This window comes from Triturus cristatus, chromosome 1_1 (genome assembly GCF_964204655.1).
Source record: "Triturus cristatus chromosome 1_1, aTriCri1.1, whole genome shotgun sequence".
Classification (NCBI taxonomy): domain Eukaryota; kingdom Metazoa; phylum Chordata; class Amphibia; order Caudata; family Salamandridae; genus Triturus; species Triturus cristatus.
The window spans coordinates 575,384,882-575,407,542 of record NC_140579.1 but is presented as its reverse complement, the minus strand read 5'-3'; the positions used below and the strand labels follow the sequence as shown (position 1 = coordinate 575,407,542).

Below are 22,661 nucleotides of genomic sequence, written 5' to 3'. Positions count from 1 at the left end.
TCGGTATATTTGAGGAGCACCCCCAGAAGCCTTGCAGATTTATCATAACTTTATTTGCAGTCTAGACCCTTTGCCGGAATCTTAACTGGCACAGGAACAGTGATGAGGGAAATGTGCTGGCACATAATTTAAATATGGTGTTTTCCCATTGGAATAGATGTTATCAAGTATGCAATGCCAAGTTCAGACTCTCATATCCATCACCACAATCTCCCTGCGTTGACCTCATAACATCCTACACTCCTCCAAGCCATGGCTGCCATTCCTGGTGTGCAACAAAACATACAAGAGCAGGGAGGGGGCTGCAGGGTCACTCCTGTGAACGCGCTGCACTTCACGAATATCAAATAACAGTAGCAAAGCATTGCTGGGATCACAATATGAGGAATAATGAGCCCAAAAAAATATAAAGTTAGTACCCACAGCAATTTAGCTGGTGTGAAAGCATTAATGCAACCATTTCAATCACATTTTACTTTCTTTTCATTATCTAAATAAGGGCCCTTATTTTACTGATCTAAAGTATGAGGCTGCACCCGATTGATGAAGCTAGAACGTGTGTCTGCCCCTTCGCACTGAGTGAGCAGATGGCCGGGGGTTTCAGGCCAGACTACTACCTTTGGGGCGGACTTCGACTGATTTGCATAAGTTAGGCCCCTTTTGTAGAGGCTCAGACGAACTATAAAATGATGGAACAGGCAGCCTCAGGGCATTCCTAGTGGTTTAGAAGCATTAGTTCAAGCATTTCCATCACATTCTTTGTTCTTTAAGCAAGAGGCTGGGCCTTCCAGTCGACATAGCTCTTTGTTTCGCGCCATATAATAAATGCTTCATCGCGCCCGCCCTCCAGAGGGAGAGAGAGGAGGCCTATTGTGTGCTGGGCAGGCCCCGGCCTGCTCCTGTCACATTTAACGTGCTGCCCTTTGCTCTGCCTGTCCTCTCAGCGCCCCTCCCAGGATCAGTGACAAACCCACTGCTTCTCCACTTACAGAAGAAAGGAGAGATTTATGGGGATAAGGGAACGCTTTCAACTTTGACTCCCCTGTCTATCCTCTGACTTTGGGGAGGTGGATAGGGTTGAGGCCCTTTTGTTTAAGCTAGAACAATAAGCCACACCAACGTTTTCACATAGCTTAAGGCACTGTAGGCTGGCTGTTGTAACAGAACAAGTCTATCACGGGTAATTTCCATGCAAATATATAGAAAAGGAAAGGTACATGGAGAAGCAGCGCAAGCTTCCCTTACTGACACAGAACAGGTAAAGGTCAAGCAGCAGATGTGCAAGCCTCACTCACAATTCAAATCGCTCTGGATTTGGTGGTAAAAAAAACTCTACCAGGAAAATCTTAACAGGCATAATGGAGTGGCTAGAAGGCAACAGATAGGTGAAAGTTGATTTTACATCCACCATTTAGATTTTAAAATCTTTAACAACTTCTAGTAGATGGGGAAGTTTAATATGCACATTCAGATCACAAAAGATCCCTATCATATATGGAGTCCCCCAGAGTTCCAGCTGTCTCCTGTCTTCCTCAACCTTTGCATGGATCCGTTTGATGCTCTGCTCCAAGATAACCGCATCAAAATTCACCAATATCCCAATCATACACAACTCTTCTGCAAAGTCTCTCCTGCTTCAGACATCCAACGCCTCAAACACTGCTTGCATCGAGACTTGGAAGTCCAGGCCTACCTGAAGCTCAAACCAACCAAGACAGAATTCCTGTTGTTTGCCAAGAACTACAAACAAAATACAGTAAAAACCTGGCCCAATGACAGGAACGCTGATGGCTTCAAACCTCAACTCTCACCAAATGCCAAATCACTTGAATTTATCCTGAACACCAACCTCTCCCTCAAGGAACACATTGCCTAAAAGCAAAAAGCAACCTGGTACCAGCTCTTGTTTCTAAAAAAACAGTCAAATTGTTTCTTCTAGAGAGCGACTGCAGAACTGCTCTTCAAGCCCTTGTACTCTCGCCTCTGGATGGTGGTAATGCCATACTCCACTCTGCAACCCATTTGAGTATTCTGTACGCAGCAGCACGCCTCATCCAGGGGCTGAAATGAATGATCAAATTCCTCTCATCCGGATGGAAGTCCATTGGATCCCCTTGCCAGCTTTTACCTTCTTCAGAATCAGCTGTATCATTTGCAAAGTAAACAAAACTAGCAGTCCCACTTTGCTTGCAGACAAGCTCTCCATTTGTGGTGATTCTCAGCACACCCGCAGACATGACACCATCAGACTGCAGACTAAGAAGTGTAAAAAAAAGAAAAACAAGATAATAGACCTTTTCCATCTACTCATCTATGATCTGTAATGAGTTGTATGATAGGACCACGAGTGGATAAACCACATGTGCCTTTACCATGCACCTAAACAACAAATGCGTCTGAACCATGCATTCCTGTACCACACATGCCATACCCCTACCCACTCCCAACCCCCATGCAATCTCTAACCCTTAAACACTACTTCGGCCCCTCTCCCACCCCCTTGCGCTGTCCCTACAACTATCCCAACCCCTTCCACTGCCCTAAGGCAAACCCCTATTTTACAAAACTACCCCGACCCCGCAGCCCTAAAAACTACCCCGCCCTCCCATAAGCCCTTAAAACTACCCCAACTACCCATTTTTCTCCCTCTGCCCTGAGGCCTAATACTATAACCTCTAATAAAAAAACAACCCAACAGACAGCCCTAAAATTACCCTGACTCCACCAGCCATAAAAACTACGCCTGACCACCCCAGCCCTAAAAACTACCCCACCCCTGAAAACTAGCCCGAGCCTCCAGCCCTGAAAACTACCCTGACCCCCCAGCCCTGAAAACTAGCCCCGAACTCCTCAGCCCTGAAAACTACCTCTTACCCCCATAGCCCTGAAAACTACCTCCAACCCCCCAGCCCTGAAAACACCCAACCCACTCCCATCCCTTAAAAATACCCCCAACCCACCCTAAGCCCACAAAACTACCCCCGACTCACCCCTAGACCACAAAACTACACCGACCCACCCTAAGCCCACAAAACAACCCCGACTCACCCACCAACACAGAAAACTACCCTGACTCCCTACCGAGAAAACGATCCCAGACCCACCCCAGCCCACCAAACTACCTCTACCCACCGCCAGCCCACAAAACAACCCACGACCCACAGCCAACAAAACAAACCCCAACTCACCCCAGCCCATAAAACTACAGAACCCTCAGCCTACTAAACTACCACAAAATAACCCACAAACCAACCCCCAGCCTAGAACTACACCCAGCCCCCAGTTACCTCACCGATTCCTGAAAGGTCTTCCTACTTCCGTCCGCAGCAGCCAGCAGCTATGCCATTCATTGCCTCAACCACGCATATGCGTGGTTAGGGCATATGCATGGTTAAGGCAAGCGTGGTTTAGCTTGCGGAGTCGGAACACTCGTGGTTTAGACCGCGGTGTTCCGACTGTTTCCCTATGGAACGGCATCCTGGTATCCGGACCACCGCAACGCTGATCCAATCTAGGAAAGAGTTAAAGACACACCTCTTTAAAGAATATCACTCCACTCCACAACTCACCTCACTCTCCTATTATTCGCTGACTTTAAGCTTTCCTTTGACCATGTACAGCACCCTGCTGCCTTTTAGCTAGGTCTGCTCTATAGAAATAACAGGTACATACATACATACATAATAAAAACTCACAAAGATGGCAAAAGTCAACTTTGCATATTTCGTGTACCCCAAAAGAGAACACATCAAATGCTAAAATCTGAAGGGTGAGCTTGAATTGCTGAGTAAAAATGATGTGTTATAAATCTGGTTCTTTACATGTGGATAGAGGCACACTACTCAGGGATAAAGTGCAGAATAAAGAGTGCACCAATCCAGTGGTTGAGTTGGGCAGACACGTGGAAGGCGTGAGTCCATGCTGCTTACATTTATGATCTTCAGCATGCATACGATTGCTTGGACGCAGCTGAGTGTATCATGCTGATATGATCCCACTCCCTTCAAATACTCACCAAGGTGATAGGAGGAGAATAGTGCTGGGACTGCTCAAATCCTTCCCCAGCCTCTTCCATCTCGTACCCTGATCCCAACTTCTGCCCCACTCTGCATGCTAGCATTCCTACTCATGCATGTGACCTGCCATCTAAGTCAACTGAATCATCTACCTGGGACAGCAATGGCCGCAACAGTGCAAGCAAGCTTCCTTTCATACTTTCACTTGGTGTAAGAAGACATCAGCCTTTGTGTGTAAATCAGCCTTTGATTTCCTGGATATTACTGTTAACATGGTGGCCCTATGCCATAACCATGGCTCCATTTTGGATTAATTTACACACTTACCTGCCTTTAAAGGGGATTACGGTGCAATAATATTTTAACAAAGAAACTACAGGTGCCCCAGCTCTTAAGGAGCTTGATCCATGCAGATTTGAGCAGGTATGGGCTGGCACAATGCCAGGACGAACAATTTTACATTAAACCTTTATGTGGCAATATTGAAAGCTTTGCATTGACATCGCACCCGTATCATGTGGTCTTTGATTTAAAGGAAGACAGGAAATGAAATATCTAGCATAACACTGAGAAAAATAGTGCTGAATCCTCCCACTCTTTTATAATGCCACGTTATTGGGAACATTCAGCGGCATGGTGGGAAAACAGAAAACAGATGTAGCTCTGCACTAGATGATGCTAAGTATTTACACATATATGAAGAACTGGTCAGCACTGCCACACAGGGCTGGACCGGCTATAGCGGGCACCAGGTTTTTTGAGTGGTGGGGCCGTTTTTGTTACTGGGGGCCGGTTTTGCAGCAGTGCTCCAATATTGGCCCAGTGTAACAGGAGCAGTGATTCTCACTAGCAGCTCCCTGTCCCCCCCCCATACCCTCCCTACCCGTTGGTCCTACTCAATTGCCAGGGCTGGTTTGTGTTCCCAGTTCAGGCCTGCTGCCCTCACCCCTGTCCATAGGCCTTGGATGTAATGTACTTTGTGTACTCAAGGGTGAGGACTCAAATTGCTGCAATAGTACCCTCATCTGAACTTGTAAGATTGTATATCATAGAGGGATGAACATGCATAGTTCACTAATCTTGGCACAATTATAATTTCATACACAGGGTCAGCCCATCTCATGTTGTCACTGCTATGAAAAGGTATATGGTTCATGGGTACCAAAAATGCTATAAAGTTGTAATGAAGTCTTTTTTTAATGTACCATTTGAAAATTTTGCACATAAATTACAAATAACTGACCAATCCCTTGACTGACAAATGACTGTGACACTTTGGTCGGAGTCCTGTTTATTGTTAGAGAAAGGTGACATTTAAACTCATGAAACTTTACATCATTTAAATTTGGTCTCTTTCTTCCAGGCGGCTCTCTGGCAACCAGCTCTCCAAGATCCCTTGGCAAGCCTTCAATGGTCTCGCCAGTCTAAAAGTATTGTGAGTACCATGCTTTGCAAAATGTGTTCAAGATTTCTATTTTTGTGTAGCTAGGTCCGTCTATGGTAATGTGTGTTGTTTCTCTACGTGGATACCACATACTCTAACAGAAAAATACACAAAAAACATCCCAGTCCTGCACGCATAAAAAAGACAAAATCACACAAAACACACTAATTGATTAGCCACACCCAGACCCCTATTGTGTGCATATGTGCGTATCAGACACAAGTTAATTTACAAACACAACACTTGGATCATCCATAAAAACTCCGTCCACATATATATGCAAAGATTCAACCATGCACGCAATTACAAACTCACTAATCGCGCATTCCTAGAACTATACACACATTTATATTTTTTACTCACATAGGTCAATTTTACTCATACAGACAGAATAATAAGCAGAGGCAGGTGAACAATGCACACAAAACTATTCACATTCTCACCAACGTATTTACCCTAGGGAAATGCAAACACAACAAAATACACACATATACCTTTGCATAGAGACTCAAACACATAGGCCCACACACCCACATATGAGAATATCTGATACACACATAGGTAGTGACACAATAGTCCTCTTACTACTGCACCTAGAAGTAACTTTACACTTTTTATCTTTTCGCCATTTTGAAATGTAAATTTACTACTAAGTGCAGACTCACATGTCTTAACCTCCTCAAAATAGGAGGTGGAGCCTGTGAGAACTGGATTTATGAGTGTAAGGTTACTTCTAGTAGATTTTCACTCATAGACACAGGTCACAACCACCAGGGAAGAGAACTCCCTATGGTAAAGTACAGGGAAAAATAATAAAGTTGAATAATTATTCAAAACATATAAAAAATATTTTAATGTAAAGTAAAAATGTAAAATAATTATTATTAACCTAAACGCAATCAAACGCTTGTTCCAAACGAAACCCCGAAACGGCTGGCCTTGACAACTGTAATGGCAGCAAATAAGGCTGACATCCTGATTACCAAGGAAGATATGAAGGATTGCCTGTCAGACCTTCATAAAAAGATATCTGAAATGTTCTCTTCAACAAAAGATATCTAAAAACTGAAATGATGGGCATCTTGTCAGATATTATCAAAGGCTTACAAGCCATCAGTGATAGGGTCTCAATAAACGAGGACAAAATAGTTGGCATGAGCCAAGATGTGTTGACTAACCAATCGGTGACTGTTTGCATGGGAGAGGAATGTAAAGGAGCTATGAAGGAGCTATAGGACAAATGTGTGAACATGGAGGACCCATTGGGCAGGGACAACATTAAAATCCAGAACATGAAGGAGAAAGAGGAAGCCTAGAACATTGAGTTGTACTCTGCAGATCTTTTCAGGTCCCTACTACAAACTACAAAAGGATCCGAATTTTGTAATCCTGATAGCGCGCGCACACACACGCAGAGTGAGGGCCACCAGGGATGGCCTGAGAAGTCTACCAAGAGATATTCTTGTGAAGCTCAGATCATCCAAATTGAAGGACACCATCATTAGAAAAGCAAGAAGAATGGATGAACTCACCTTGAAGAAAACCAGGTTTTCCCTGTTCCAAGATCTCTAACAAAGCACACTCAACAAAAGGCGGGCGCTGTTCCACATCACACAGGAAGTCCACAAGGGACAGATCCTCTACAGATGGTCATTTACCTTTGCACTATGGTCTCAAATTGACTCTAAGTCCCAAACAATTCACACTGTTGAGGAAGGATATGAGGCCCTGGGAATGACTGTTTTCCAACCACCAGTAATCCATGGAACGCAAGAGGTAGCACGGAATCTTAAAGTGTAGTGGCAGAAAGCCGACTCGATACAAAAAAAGGACAATTTGCTTCCTTTGACTGTTTAGTCAAGCCAACCACAGGTCTTACTATTGCTCTACTCCAGACTGTTTAACACATACAAAATGTTTGTGATGATAGCCTCTCAAGGGGGTGGGAGGAGGGCAGGGTGGATCCAGGGAGTATGGCTGGGTGCAAAGCGCTTCGCCCACACATCGAGGATGTATCCAACCCTTTTGCTGGAACTCTGTTACTGTTGATTTTGTTCAACTACTGGTGATTAGTTGTTGTGTTTTGGGGAGAGGGGAAATGTCCACTCACTGTACACAAGAAATTGTCAGAAGGCATCAGTCGATCAAGTGTTGGTAACATCAGTTAGGACCCAACATGGTAGTATTCAGTAGGTCTTCCCCTGAAGCACCATCACAATGAAGATAATATCCTTAAACATGTGGGGACTCTATTCTTCCATCAAAGGGCGCACATTCTGAAAGTCCATAAAGACAGAATTACCTGACATAGAAACTTACCTTCATTAACAGGATTCACCCAGAAGGAGCAATGAGCTATACCCGGACCAATTTTATGTGACGAGTGAAAGCAAGAGAAGTGGGGTCATGGTAGCACTGAATAGAGATCTGTGAGAATGATGTGGTACTTAGAATCATAGTTAGTATATAACAGAGGGTAGGATTGTTTATGTACAGTGATCTATGCAAAATAAAGAAGTAGCCATACTGACTACTTATGCACCAAACACAGACCAGGAAGAGTTCCTCTTGAATAGCCTTGATAAAGTTAGTGGATGATGTCTATGGGAGCTGTTGTGCTAACTTACTTATGCCTACTACCCCACCTGGGGTATAGGCCATCAACCGGGACTCTCCAGCCATCTCTGTCCTGGACATTTATTTCAATTTGACTCCAGGTGTAACCCATCTCCTTGCAATCAGCCTCGAGGCCTCGACACCAGGTGTTTCTTGATCTTCCTCTTTTCCTTTTCCCTTGAGGGTTCCAGGTGAGCTTTTTTAGGTGGCTGCAAGGTTAAGAATGGCCAGACATTTGGCATCACCAAATTTTTCTCACATGACCATAGATCATTTGCATGGATTTACTTGGCAAAGGGCTCCATAACAATCTTGCAAGCCACATCTAGGATACAGATAAGAGTAATTGCACTCTCAGATTATTTATTTATCAAGTGGGATGTTCACAAAGGAATTAAAGTTAACAAAAGGGACAGTAGGAGATTTGACAGATCCCTTTTAAAAGATAAATTAGTAATGAAACACTTAACAGAGTACACTGTAGAATATTTTGAGAAAAATGACACTGGGATCTCTCAACCAGTACTCCGTGGAATGCCCTTAAGACCGTTATAAGAGGTCTATGTATAATGGCACGAGTAGAGCAAAAATTAACCTTGGGCTATGTAAAGAAAAAATGGAGAAGGACTTGAAATCTGAATAAGAAAAATGTAGATCCATTGGTTCTCTCCCCTCCCTCAGAACTTTGCATCCCTTAAGGGTCTATTGAATCTTTAAGCCACAGAAAAATCAGAAAAGTCCCTCCACTGTCTGAATCACACATTTTTTACTAGAAAACCGATAAGTCTGATTCTTTATTAGCACAATGACTTAGAGCACTGCAACAAGTCATAGAATTTCCAATGTTAAAGGCTTCTGCAGTATTTGACGGGTGCCGCTCGTAGAGGAGTACTTGACCTGCGTTGCTTGTTGCCTACTGGAGCCCCGTAGGGCATTGATCTCGCCTAACCTGTGTCCAGGAAGCCCCGTTGGGCATTGAAAGTTTATCGGGGAGCTGCTGTGGAGGAGGACGGGACTGCGAGGACCAGCAGGCTGTGCATGTTCCATCCAGCACACCTGCCGCCTCTTCCCGTGACTCCGCCCCCTGCTAACCGCTGAAAACTCCTCGCGGCCCCCGCTTCGCGGGAGCCGCTCGTAGAGGAGTACTTGACCTGCGTTGCTTGTTGCCTACTGGAGCCCCGTAGGGCATTGATCTCGCCTAACCTGTGTCCAGGAAGCCCCGTTGGGCATTGAAAGTTGATCGGGGAGCTGCTGTGGAGGAGGACGGGACTGCGAGGACCAGCAGGCTGTGCGTGTTCCATCCAGCACACCTGCCGCCTCTTCCCGTGACTCCGCCCCCTGCTAACCGCTGAAAACTCCTCGCGGCCCCCGCTTCGCGGGAGCCGCTCGTAGAGGAGTACTTGACCTGCGTTGCTTGTTGCCTACTGGAGCCCCGTAGGGCATTGATCTCGCCTAACCTGTGTCCAGGAAGCCCCGTTGGGCATTGAAAGTTGATCGGGGAGCTGCTGTGGAGGAGGACGGGACTGCGAGGACCAGCAGGCTGTGCGTGTTCCATCCAGCACACCTGCCGCCTCTTCCCGTGACTCCGCCCCCTGCTAACCGCTGAAAACTCCTCGCGGCCCCCGCTTCGCGGGAGCCGCTCGTAGAGGAGTACTTGACCTGCGTTGCTTGTTGCCTACTGGAGCCCCGTAGGGCATTGATCTCGCCTAACCTGTGTCCAGGAAGCCCCGTTGGGCATTGAAAGTTGATCGGGGAGCTGCTGTGGAGGAGGACGGGACTGCGAGGACCAGCAGGCTGTGCGTGTTCCATCCAGCACACCTGCCGCCTCTTCCCGTGACTCCGCCCCCTCTATCAACAGCCAGTATAATACCTGAAGGTATTACGCGTCAGCGGGACGCGTTTGCGGGACATCACCCGGGACAAAGCCCGGACTAAGGGCGGACCCTCTGAGACCCTCCGAGGCCGATCGAGGCTGGGTTGGGCCAGGAGTGACTCTGCTGCATCGTGGTAATTGGGAGTTTCTCTTTTAAATATTGTCATGGCTTCTAGTGAGATTGTTATGCCCGGGGAGAAACCAAGGCCAGTGGTAAATGGCCCCCTTGACAGTTATTTTAAAAAACCTATCGTAACGGATAAGGAGCTGGACACTACCCTGGAGGAGCGCAGACTAGAACGTCGTCGCTCTATTGAAAATATGAAACGTAGAGCTCCAGAGGTTGTTTCCCCAAACATTCCTGTTGTCGAGAGTGGTAGTAATGGTGTAAACGACACCCCCCTCTCGCAAGAGGGTGTTCCGCTATTGTTACGTGACTGTTCACCCATAAACTGTGTCCCTAGTGTTCAGGTTATCAGCGATTCTCTCCCCCCACATGCCATAAGTCATTCTAAACTTTTTAATACGCGGCTTGTGGGACGGGGGGTAGGAAAAAAGGCTAAGAATCCGAACAAGGGGATTATTCATGGCCCTCCTCCCAGGAAAAAAAGGCGTAGGGTGGGGGTGACCAATGGCCCCAGAACACAGCATTCAGAATTTGGCCACTATCTTTCTAAAGGGTCTGTTTCTGGGTTATTAATTGGGCCAGATCATAGCCAGACGGCGGCCACTAGTACCTGTCCAACGGCTGTGAACCCTGTTGTGACCCCCCCAGAGCCTGCTCTATCAGCTGAAGTTATCCCACAGGTGCCCATTCCCATAGATTTTTTACCCCAACTGGGGGACATGATTAGCATTCTCCTTTTACCAATTACTGACACCTTAAGGAAGCTGGAGCATAGGCTAGCGAACATCGAATCTACAATGAGAAATATGGCCGTTGTAGGTAAGGTTACAACGGATGGTACTAGTAAACAGGCTGGAGCTCCCCTTATAAATCCACCCAGGGAACCTCCTGATCTCAGTAGGAATGTAGTGCAGACTGTGGGCCACCTAACTACGGATCAGGGTAGAAATGAACCTTTGTTGCCGAAGGAACATTTAGTTAGCAAGCCAGTTATGAATTTGGTGGAGGAAGCCAGTATTGCCCCAGAAGGGAGCACTGTCCAGGCGCAGGGTAACCCTAGGTGGGAGGGGGTTCCTGGGATTCATGGTCCTCGGGTTGATTTACCCCCAGAAGCTGCACCCTTAGTGGTGGTGTTGACTGGGGTTCCTGTTTTAACTGTTAATAAGAGTGAGGATTATGCCCAGCTTAAAAACAAAACTATCCACTGGCTAAGAACATATAGACCCATAAACAGGAAAGTAAATGGTGAGATATTACATGTTAGACGTCTCCCATGGCTTGGTGGAAGGAATAAAGACGTCGATGGAGATATAGTTCTGATTAATTTCAGAGACCCAGAAGCGGTAGCTCTTATATTGAACTGGCCCCTGGGCAATGGTAATAGCCAAATTCGCCCTCGATCTTTGACCTATTTCTATCCCAGGTCTTTGGTTTTCCCCACATCCTATGTAAGGAAAAATCGTTCAGTTTACGCAAATGACCCCACTGCCCTTTATGCACCAAATCAGCGAATCGATCACCAAGGTTGGAACACGGTTCCCTTTAGTGGCCACAGGAATAACAACATTCGGAGAATGGAGCACCTGAGGCCTTTTACACCTTTAGAATTAGGGAACAGGTTTGATGTTTTTTCCAGCATTGATGATTGTGATTGAAAATTACAGTTTGGGCAGGGTAGGCGGGAGAGTCCAATTGGAGGTGGAGTTGCGGGGAACGTTACTGTGTTACCCAATGTGGTTGATGACCCCCAAAGTAGTGATGTGCTTCTCCAGGATGCAGAAAACACTACTTTAAGAATTCCTAATGTGATAGATACCACCACATGTACTGCCGAAAAAAGTATGTTAAATCCAACAATATTATCGGCCACAATAGATACCAACCCATCCCAAGTAGCCTTAGAAGAGAACCTAAGGGCTATTACGTGGAATATAGCTGGGCTAGCCTCTAAGGTAAACACCCCCATATGGGCTGATTTTATTAAACAAGGTTATGATATTATTTGCCTGCAAGAAACTTGGGATAGGGCCGAAGTACATGTTGAGGGCTATACTTCTTTTAACGTGCAGGCTGTGGCATCCCAAGCTGGTCGAGCCAAGGGTGGACTCGTGACCCTGATATCCACTGCACTGACTGAGTTCTGTGTTAGTGATCATGTAGTTCTAGGCGAACATGCCTCGGTTCTGCGTATGGTCCATAGCGGATGCAGAGACTTAATAATAGTGAATTTTTATAACAACATTGCTGGGCACAAACAGGGAAAGTTTATTTCTGATATAGAGCAGGCCATTGATGCCTTTTTATTGAGTACACCCAAACCTGCTGCCATCATATGGGTGGGAGATTTTAACATTAAATCATGTACCTATGGACTCAAGGGGGCTTGTGGCCATAGGGAGGAGTACTCGGGAAGGGAAACAACATGTGTATATAATCATTTCCCGCATAACAACTATGGTAGTGCTCTGAATAACCTATTGGCCAAATATGACCTGGACCTCCTTGAATGTAATAAGAACAAAAACAACGTTAGATGTCCAACATTCCATGGGAGGAACAGTCAAACATTTATTGATCATATTATGATATCTTGCTCTGTAGCTTATATTAATGTTTGGGTGATTGAACAAACGGTCAGTGATCACAACAGTGTAACCGTTGAACTATTGGGTTGGGGAATCAAAAGGAATACCTTTGGTCAACCAATTCAGGACATTGTTGCAGTAAGACCGAATGGGATGAGAGTGAAATGGACAAAAGTTGACCCCATTAAACTTGTTGCCAATGTGATCACAAACTGTTGTGGGGAGGTCGAATATTGCCTATTGCTGGACCCATGCCCACGAATTCTGTTATCCAAATTCCTAATTATTACCAAAACCATTGAGAAATCCCTGACACACAAACCTCGGAAATCAAGGAAAGTTAAGGCGGTGTGGTTTGATGACCATTGTGCGCAGTCTTTAAAAAGGTTAAAAACTTCACTTGATGCAATACCCAGAGACGTTTGTAAGATCAGGGAAGAGCGTCATAATTATAAAACTGCACTTTCCATTAGGAAGAAGGAATTGCAGGATGCGGCATGGGAAAAATTAGACCAGGCTGCAGATACTAAAGATCATAAACTTTTTTGGGACACCATAAATAGCCCATTCTTGAAGAATGACAATATTCCTGAACTAACCTCGCATGTCAGTTGTCAGGCCTGGATAGCTCACTTTACTGGGATTTTTAATTCTGATTTTACTACCGCTTTTAATTCTAATGTTTTAACTGATACTCCAACCTGTTTTAAATGGGAGAAACTATTGTTCTCGGTGACACTAAGCGAGGTGATTGTGGCAATTGAAAAGAGTAAGGGGGGGAAAGCCCCGGGCCCAGATGGGGTCCCCGTGGACTTTTTTAAATCTGAGATTGTTTTATGGGCCCCCATTTTAACCCGTTATTTTAATGCTGCAATCGAGGACGAGTTACCAACCTCATGGGGTCAATCCATCTTAGTACCACTTTTTAAAAAGGGTTCCAGGGCTGAAGCACGAAATTATCGCCCAATTTCACTTTTAGACTCGTCGTTAAAGATTTTGAGTCGTATACTTCTGGTGAGACTAGAGACCTGGGCTGAGGACAATAATGTTCTTTCGCCTATTCAGTTTGGGTTCCGAAGGGGTTTAGGAACTATGGAGCAGTGCGTGAACCTTGAACTTATCATCGGCAAGTACACTAAAGCCAAGGAGGGGAATTTGTTTATGTGCTTTGCCGATTTAAGTTCTGCTTTTGATTTAGTGGAACACGCACTGCTCTGGCCAGTACTACTTGACATGGGCGCACCACCTGAAATCATCCACCTCTTGGCTAGAATGTATGGTAATCTTTCAAGTAAGGTTAGATTCGGAACAAATGGTGAATGCACCCCCCTTTTTAAACTTGGTAGAGGGATCCGACAAGGGTGTGTGCTTGCTCCCCTTTTATTCTCCCTTTTTATAATTCAGGTTGATCAATTTTTACAAGAATCTTATGCTGATGCTCCCATCATCAATGGAAAGCAAATACCCGTCCTACTATATGCGGACGACGCGGTCCTGATCTCCAGGACCGCGAATGGGTTGCAAAAGTTAATTGAGAAATTTCATATTTTTATTCAGGGCAGAAAGCTTAAAATTAACAAGGGTAAGACTATGACTATGACTTGTGGTAAGAAAATAAAGAAAAACAAGTCATTCTTTTTAGATGGGGATAAACTTGAGGCAGTCCGACATTTTTGCTATTTAGGTATCACCTTTTCAGGTGATGGGAGATGGGTAAACGAGCAATCCTGTGTTGGTATGAAGATGACCAGAAATACAAATTGCATCTTCAGATTCGCCTCGAAATTGGGGGGTCGTAGAATCCGTGAGATGATTTCTATCTATAATTCAAGGTGCATGTCCTCTGCTTTGTATGGAGCAGGGATATGGGGATATAATCGTCAGATTGCTCTGTCCATCCAGCAAGAGGAAAACAAGTATCTGAAACGACTATTATGCCTCCCCGCTTCTGCCTCAAATGAGATTACCCACAGAGAGCTAGGCATAAATCATGCCGCAGATCTGATTGCATTGCGTCCCTTGTCCCTATGGCGGTCCATATGGGCCAAAGAAGAAACTAGGTTTACCCAGGAAGTAATTTTGGACTGTATCCAACTAGATCGTCATTCGAAAATTCCCTGGTTAGAACATATTCACTCCTGGTATAAGATTCTCTTTGGCCAGGATATTTTTAAAGATATTTTAACAACATCGGTTTTAACAAAGCGTAACCTTAAAACCATTTACTTGGACCATGCAAAAGGGACCAGAACGAAGGAGTATGCAATGCAAAGTACGTTCAAATTATATTTGGAGTACAATCTTAGTACAAGATTCCCACCTTATCTTACATTTGTTAGTATTAATTCTCATCGCTTCGTTCTAGCACGCCTGAGGTTGGGAATAGTCCACCATCTGGTGGCTTTCCCAACCGTAAAAAAACCCGGGTCATGTCTGTGCCCATGCGACGGGAAATCAAAACAGAGCATCTGCCACTTTTTACTTTTTTGTAATTTTTATACTGGTTTTAGGAAGTTTTATTTGAAGCAACTATTTTTAGAATATAAGATATACAATACAAGAGCCGCAATACAATTGTTGTTTGATTTGGCCTCCCCGAATGTGTGCTATCGCGTGGCCACCTACATTTTAAAGTGCACCTGGCACAGGAAATCAATTATTATATGATCCCCTCGTTCCGTTATCCCCGCTCACCCGTTGGCTATGACTATCGGTGATTTACTGTTAAGTTACATTGTTTGTTGTATATTTATTTCTGTACTGGCATTTGCACAAACTTTCATTACAAACAAATTGCTGCTAAAATGTCTAAACTGAATTAACTCCCCCCTTAACAACTATTATTAAAATGTATTTAATGATTAAATTTAACTCTGCACACCAAGTGATATACTTTATTGATTTAACAATATTGGTATGGATAGTGATGTAATTTTAAATGTTTTTGTATTTAATTTGCATAAATTTGATTCTTTACTGTTTTGATGTATGTTTCTATATGGTTGTACTTGTACATACCGAATAAAGCATTTTGAATTGAATTGAATTGACAGAAACATGAACATGCAAAAAGGGAGATTTTCATGGACTATTATAGAACTCTGCAGGAGCCCTTCTTATCTATGACTGGGCTAAGCTTGTTGCCTATTAGAATAAGAGAAGATTTAGAGTCCCATATCAAAGCTGTGAAAGTCTTGGCTGCGATTTAACATTTTCATTTCAATAAAACTCCAGGTCTGGATAGTCCGACTAACTTCCTTTATAAACCTTTTTTTTCCCATTCTCACCCAACAATTATTAAAGGTCTTTAACTTATTCCTTCCATCCAAAATGGTCACACCCACAATGAGGGAGGCAAACTTTAACTTAATACACACATCTGACCGTTCCATGGATCTCCGTGCATCCTACAGACTAATATCTCTCCTAACACAGATGCCAAGATTTTCACTAAAGTCCTCGCGGATAGATATTAGTGAATCCACCAAAATAAGTTAGGCTTTATCCATAGGAGATAAGCGTTCAACAACATTAGAAGGGTATTGCACCTGATTGAAAAATTTAACAAATGGAAAATCCATATTGACCCTGGACATGGAAAAGCACTCAACAGGCTCAATTGTTTTTTTTTCAGTCAAGTGCTCAGTAAGATAGGTCTGGGACCAAATATGAAGACTATTATAGAGGCTATCTACACATCCCCGATCCCTGAAATAAAATTATATTTAATGGCCTCAAGGTATCATGGGTTTCCCCTCTCCCCATTATTATCAGTCCTAGTAGTAGAATCATAAGATAAGGGAATGTGGGGACATCATAGGAATTATATTTAGATGGGAAATGCATAAAATGCATCTTTTTACATACAATATCCTTTTGTCCATGTTGGACGCAGACTCCTCATTCTGCAGTGCAGTATCCAGATTTAAAATGAACCTGAATAAGAGATATTAAGCTTGGGGTTAAGTCAGGATGTGAAACAACAAGTAGACAAAATCTCCCAATTTCACTGGGAAAAAGAGAAGATTAAATACCTGGGAATTTATTTGACCCCATCTTTGGGGAAATTCTTCAGGGTTAACTACCCAAAACTCTTCTCTACTATTAAAACTGAGCTGCCTTGCTAGCAACTCCTTTTCATCTCCTTGTTAGATTTGGTAAAAACTGTCAAAAAGAATCTCCTGCCTAGACTTCTGTACTTGATCTGGGCTCTTCTGGTTCTAATCCCTAGGGAAGACATTACCGATCCCCAGGGGGTCACTGATCCTTTATATAGTCTTGTAAGAAGGCAAAGGTTTCCAGATCAGTGCTACATGCCTCCAAAGGTTCAGGAGTACTAACACTACCAAACATCATATAGTATAATAAGCAGCACAACTCCATACCCTATTTGACAATGAACACAGAAAGACGCAGCACTTCTGAATCAGGCCCCTTGAGGTGTAGCATGGCTCTCTGACACCTCAATCAAAAGGTGGAGTACATCTTAGAAGTCCTGCCCCCACATTAGAGACATGGGGAAAAAGTTTAAGTCTACACGCTCTTACATCATTCCACTCCCTGTTCTCACTGCTTTTCCTTAATGCTGAGTTTCACCGTGGATAAACTGCGAACAACTTAGCAAATGGCACCAAAGGGATTTTAAGACATTGAGGGATCTATTCTTTAAGGGTGAAATTAGGGGCCATTTGTACAAATCATTATTGTGATCAGAAACGACCTGATTCGCAGAATTGGGCTGTTTTCCGACTGCAAACATGCTTTAACATATGCACAAATCACAAATTGCAATTCGGTAACACATTACTGAATTGCAATTTTGTGCTTGTGATTTAGTAATTGGAGGGGATATCTTATGGGTGTCTCTCCCAAATACGGAATCGCAGTAGTATGAATGAATGTTTTATGAACTAATTACAGCCGCAGAAACATTCCATTTTTACTGATACCTCAAAGGAGATGGTAAACATTTGTAAATGGGAAGGTGCCCCCAAAGGACCCCTGCCCCTTTGTGAATGTTGAAACAAATATTTTTTAAGAGCAGGCTGTTGTCCCATGGACCACTGCCTACGCTTAAAAAATGAAACTTTAAAGTTTAATTTTCTTTTCTTTAAATACATCCTGTTTTCCTTTAAGGAAAACGGCGGGCTTCATTAAAAAAAAGATTACTTTATTAAAAAGCAATCACAGACGTGGTGGTCTGCTTACCTCTGCAGGCCACCACCCCTGTGATGGCTGTGATTCCTAATGGGTAGCAAATCGCGACCTACGTCATTAATATTCATGAGGTAGGTAAATTCCCAGTAGGAACTGCTATTTAGGAAATATTTATTTTGTACATTAGGAATTGCGATTTCCTAATTGCGATTTGGTAAAAATCGCAATTAGGTCATTTCAAACCCTAAATTCAGTCTGTACATACGGACCTAGGTTCTTTGAGAAATGTAGAAGGGCATTTCAGTGTGACTAATCGAAAAATGTGCACTATTTTTAAAGTCACCACTGGTGTTGTTGTCTCCCAATAGGATAACTGGAGCAAGGGATCTGTTTCGAAAAGCAATTTACCATCTACACCTCCAAAAACGGAATGATTTCTAGTATTTACACAGCCTGTCCATAGTGGATTCACAACAAAGATGGCCACACATCAAAAAATAGGATCAGATTCTGGGAAGGGAAACTTCAGCATGTCAATGGTAGGAGATTTGGGAGGGTATCTGTAAATGGGTACCTAGTATAGAGAACAGAGAAACAATAGCACTGATGAAAGTTAAGGCCAAGTACAATGGGAGAAGCTGGTAATGTTGGCAGGGATGTGGACAGGATGCAGACAACCTACATATGTGCCCAGTTCTAGATGTCTTTTGGGAGGAAATACATATAGGGAGTCCTGGGATACCCTTTACCTACAGACCCAAAACCAATGATTTTGGGAATAAGGCAGAGACGTTGAAGGTGCTTACATCTTCTGTCTGGTGATTGAGAATGGATAAGTAATTAGTACAAAAGCAACTAACTGTCTTTAAATGGATGGAAACACTTCACCCCGCTCTCAGGATTGGGAAATCAAGATATGGCAGCTGATTGCTATATAAAGACTGACATAAGACCTGAGGGGTCGAGGGAGTATATTCGACACATTGTGGAAACCTCTACCTCTATATTTAAATGAGGGATCACCTTCCTTTGCTTGTCCCAGGCTGCGTCGCTCTTTGAGACTAGGAACACTTTGATGAATTAATATGAAGGGATGTTTGCGGGAAGCATCCTTTACTCAGCATGCATTACAACACATATTATTACCCCGCATATTTACTCTGCAAAAACGCAGGGTTTTACACCGCAAACCATTACAACGCCCCGGTGGAGTTAGAATAGTCAATTGCGTTGTAATGGATTGCGTTGTAAAGGCCTGAGTTGTAAAAGTTTTTGTGGGGTAAAAAACTCGGGTGCAATGGCATGCGTTGTAAATGCGTGCAGAGTAAAGTATCCTATTCTATGCTGACTCGTACAAGAGGTGTTTGGGTCTCCAAGGAGTTAACGGCGTGTGCTCGACTATGCACTGTTATATGAGACAGTGGCTTAAGTACATTCGATTTTTGGAAAATCTTAATCAGACTTATGGGTCAAAAAAGCAGTCTCTTGGTAATTATTTGGCTCTTTCAGTGAGTTTTGTTTAAAATGAATCAATCACCAGCCTGTGGCTTAATGTATGTAGAATAAAGTATCCAAGGCTGACCTGAAGATGGTGTCTTTATAATCCAATGTTCCCACTTAGAAGGAGATTGTTAATCAAACATTTCACGTTTAGCTAGTCTGACAACCGCAAAAGCTCCCATGGGGTCATCATAGGTGCTGCAGTGCCAATGGGGTCAGTTAACAGGTAGACGAACTGCTCATTTCAGTTCGCTTTGTCCACAAGAATGAAAGCTATTTATTTATTTAATGCAATTTTATATAGCGCGAACATTACCCGAAGGTGTCAGAGCGCTTTACAAAAGAACCAGTTGCGTTACATAAGGACTTTGGATTACATGAGTTACATAAGATATAAACAGGAAAAAAAAAATAATTGCAAATGTACAAGTGGAGCGAAAGGAGGAAAAAATTGCAAATGACAAGTTGTAGAGTCACTCAAGGAAGAGATACAAACAGCTAAACTCTAAAATCACATAGGAATGGTAGTAAGTACAAAGGTCTACTACATATACTAGTGGATAAAGATATATATACAAATTGCAAATTCACTCAGGATTACATTTTAGCAGCAATTAGGCTTGGACAATTATATATTACATATTTACAGAGCAGGAAATTCTTGCCATTGTTCAGCCAGGTGTTCAGATGGTGTTGCACTCAAGGGTGGTGGTCTTGGGTGACCGAAAGTCTTTAGTCCAGAAACGCCTATGATTCAATTAAAACATAAATTTGCCCCACAGGCTAACCTCTGGTGGTCTTACGACTTTCCTAATCATGTAGGGAGGGCGCCATGGCAGAGGCAGCTTGCCGAACACGGGACCGCGGGTAGGGGCTCCCCTGTAAGGCTGTGAGATGGCGCTTGACCGCCGTCATCTTAAGGTCAGGCGCCAGTCTAATGTGTGCTTCCGATGAGCGTGGCAAGCTTAGCTTAGGGAGCCCCACCGCCCCTCTTCGCAACCGGAGCTCCACTCACCACTGGGGACCGTCATGCCCCTGAAGCTGGTGGGGATCCCGGCTCAGAGCATCACCCTCCGGTCTCGGGTGTCACCACGAGTCGCGCTCCAGTAACGGAGCTGCAAGGGCGGCCGGTGAAGGGGTCAGGGGGGGTCCACAATGCAGTGCCTCTGCGTTCGCTGCCTCAGTGGTTATCGCGGGGCTCCCCTTGTGACTCGGGGCCACCGCACTCGGAGCGGGAAGCAGAGTCGGTGTCAGCCGCCATTTTAGGCAGCGCCGCGGGCTCCATTCTCCGGGACGCTCCCCTTGCAGATCTCGACCCCCGGGCATCTAGTCCCAGTGTAGTGTAACCACAAATTTTAGCTGCAATCTTTGTCTATCTGGCTTGCAATCACCTCTCAAATGTTTCAGCAGAAGATCAAGCCTAAATATAACAATTGTTCTATGTACAATTTAAAGTGGTAGCTATTTAGACGTATCTTAAAAAAGAGGGATGCCAATATGTCACTTGCAAATAGGATACACCTGAACTCTTGGGAACCTATTTTGTTTCCTTTAAAATTGTGATTTGTTTCTGATGCCAATTACAAGGGGATCTATTTGAAAATATTGACTAAAAAACATCCGTAACTGGTTCCTCTATAGACATTAATCAAGTTTGAAATATTGTGAGCGGTGCATATCACAGTAGCTAAGCTGCTATTAAGGGCTTTTAAAGTTCCATCGAAATGTTCTATTTGTCAAAATGTTTATTTAGGTTTGGCTTTCAAGGTCATGTTGCTTACTGCAGTGTTATATATTCTTACTTATATTTGTATTACAGCATATGGTGATTGTGTGGTAAATAATTTAATTACCGGGACTTAATTTGATGCGGAAAATCTATAACAATAGCTCAGTAAAATAAGAGGCAGAATCCGTGGTATTAGAGGTTCGGAACGGGCTTTATTCCATAATCAATTTAAATCGATGAGCTCCATATTCCATCACCACGAAGGTTCAGGAAGTGAAGACCGTTACTTTATTGACAAGTAATCATTTTTATACAATAGGCATTACAGTGAAGCAAATGCAGGAGGCGTAACAATTGATAGTAAAGATAAAACATACATGCGTAGCTAGAGTGGGTGTAACTGGGCGTAACTAAAGAACGTCATCAGGTATGATGTCATAATAGGGTGGTTCCATGAAAGAATTTCGCAATGTCAGCAGAAATACTTGGCAGAAATGCGCGCGCAGCAGCATGACGTGTGATTGACGTGCAACTAGGGGGTGAAGGGGACTTGACATTTAGCTCTACATGTGGCGACAGAAGTCTGGAGAGTCAAGTCAACCTAATCCCAAATCATATCTAACATCCTATGTTTAGAGAACTATGTTATCCAAAAGAGAGGTCTCTTAGAGTAGAATCTTATTCTATACTGACTATACTGACTGTTAGTGCGTGTACAAGCGTCTAAGTGTCTACACTAGATGCGAGGGCCGAAATCTTCCATAGTAACAGGGCTATGAATCACTTGCAAAATGACAGAGAAGCCGGGCCTTTTGCTCGGTAGCTGGAAGAATGTTTACTTAAACTACTAGACAGGAATGCATTGGGTAGGGAGCGGAGCAGATAATTTCGAAGGTGAAATACAGTTTTTGGCAGGCAACAGGCTGATGTCAGGCACCGTTAGCTGCGCAGAGAATGAGGACAAAGTTCATGGATACAGATGCGAGCTCAGACTGGAGCTTTCAGAGGCAGAAGGCAGGAAAAGCTTGATGGCAGAATCAGGGCCTACTTGCCTGGACTGTAAAATGGCATAAGTGAACCATATAAAGGCGGTGGCCTTTCATACTTATAAATGGAATATCCAGCCCATTCATGGCGGATCTGAAAGAGGACATGTTGGCGGTGGACGCACATGTGTTTGCGTCTTCATAACTGGAACTGGAGGGAACATACATGTACTTGTGATTTATACATGAAACCGTTGGGGTCCAAGATAGGGGACATAACTGACCAGAAAAATCCATATCTCCACATTCCCTCCTTGTCCCCTACTTGCCCGTTAAGAGATATCAATCTTCATCAATCCATCGATCTGTTCATATAGCATCATTTGTTCTTCTTTTTCCTTCCGTGATGAATGAAATCTTGGTGGTGGAATACACGATGTGGCACACAGACCACAGATCGCTGGTCCACATTGTAGACATAGACAGCAACTGAATAGTATGAGAAAGCCAATACCTAGGAAGGATAGGACCTTCCATCCAAAGGTAGATAATACACTCCAAAACCAACCGGACCAAGTCCAGGTGCCTGGATTCTGGTGTATCTGGCTTACAATCTTATGAAGGCGAG

General features: G+C 43.8%; 1 protein-coding gene across 2 annotated transcripts in view; it reads left to right on the top strand.

Moving 5' to 3' along the window:
- LGR6 (leucine rich repeat containing G protein-coupled receptor 6) overlaps positions 1–22,661 on the top strand; it is a 1,163,733-nt gene that overhangs the window by 452,202 nt on the left and 688,870 nt on the right. For both annotated transcript variants that reach the window (XR_014978909.1, XM_085645134.1), the window contains exon 3: positions 5,380–5,451. Coding sequence is in view for 1 of the 2 variants with exons in the window: in XM_085645134.1 (XP_085501260.1) it covers positions 5,380–5,451 (72 nt within the window). In the remaining variant the exon portion in view is untranslated. The remainder of the gene's footprint in view (positions 1–5,379; positions 5,452–22,661) is intronic.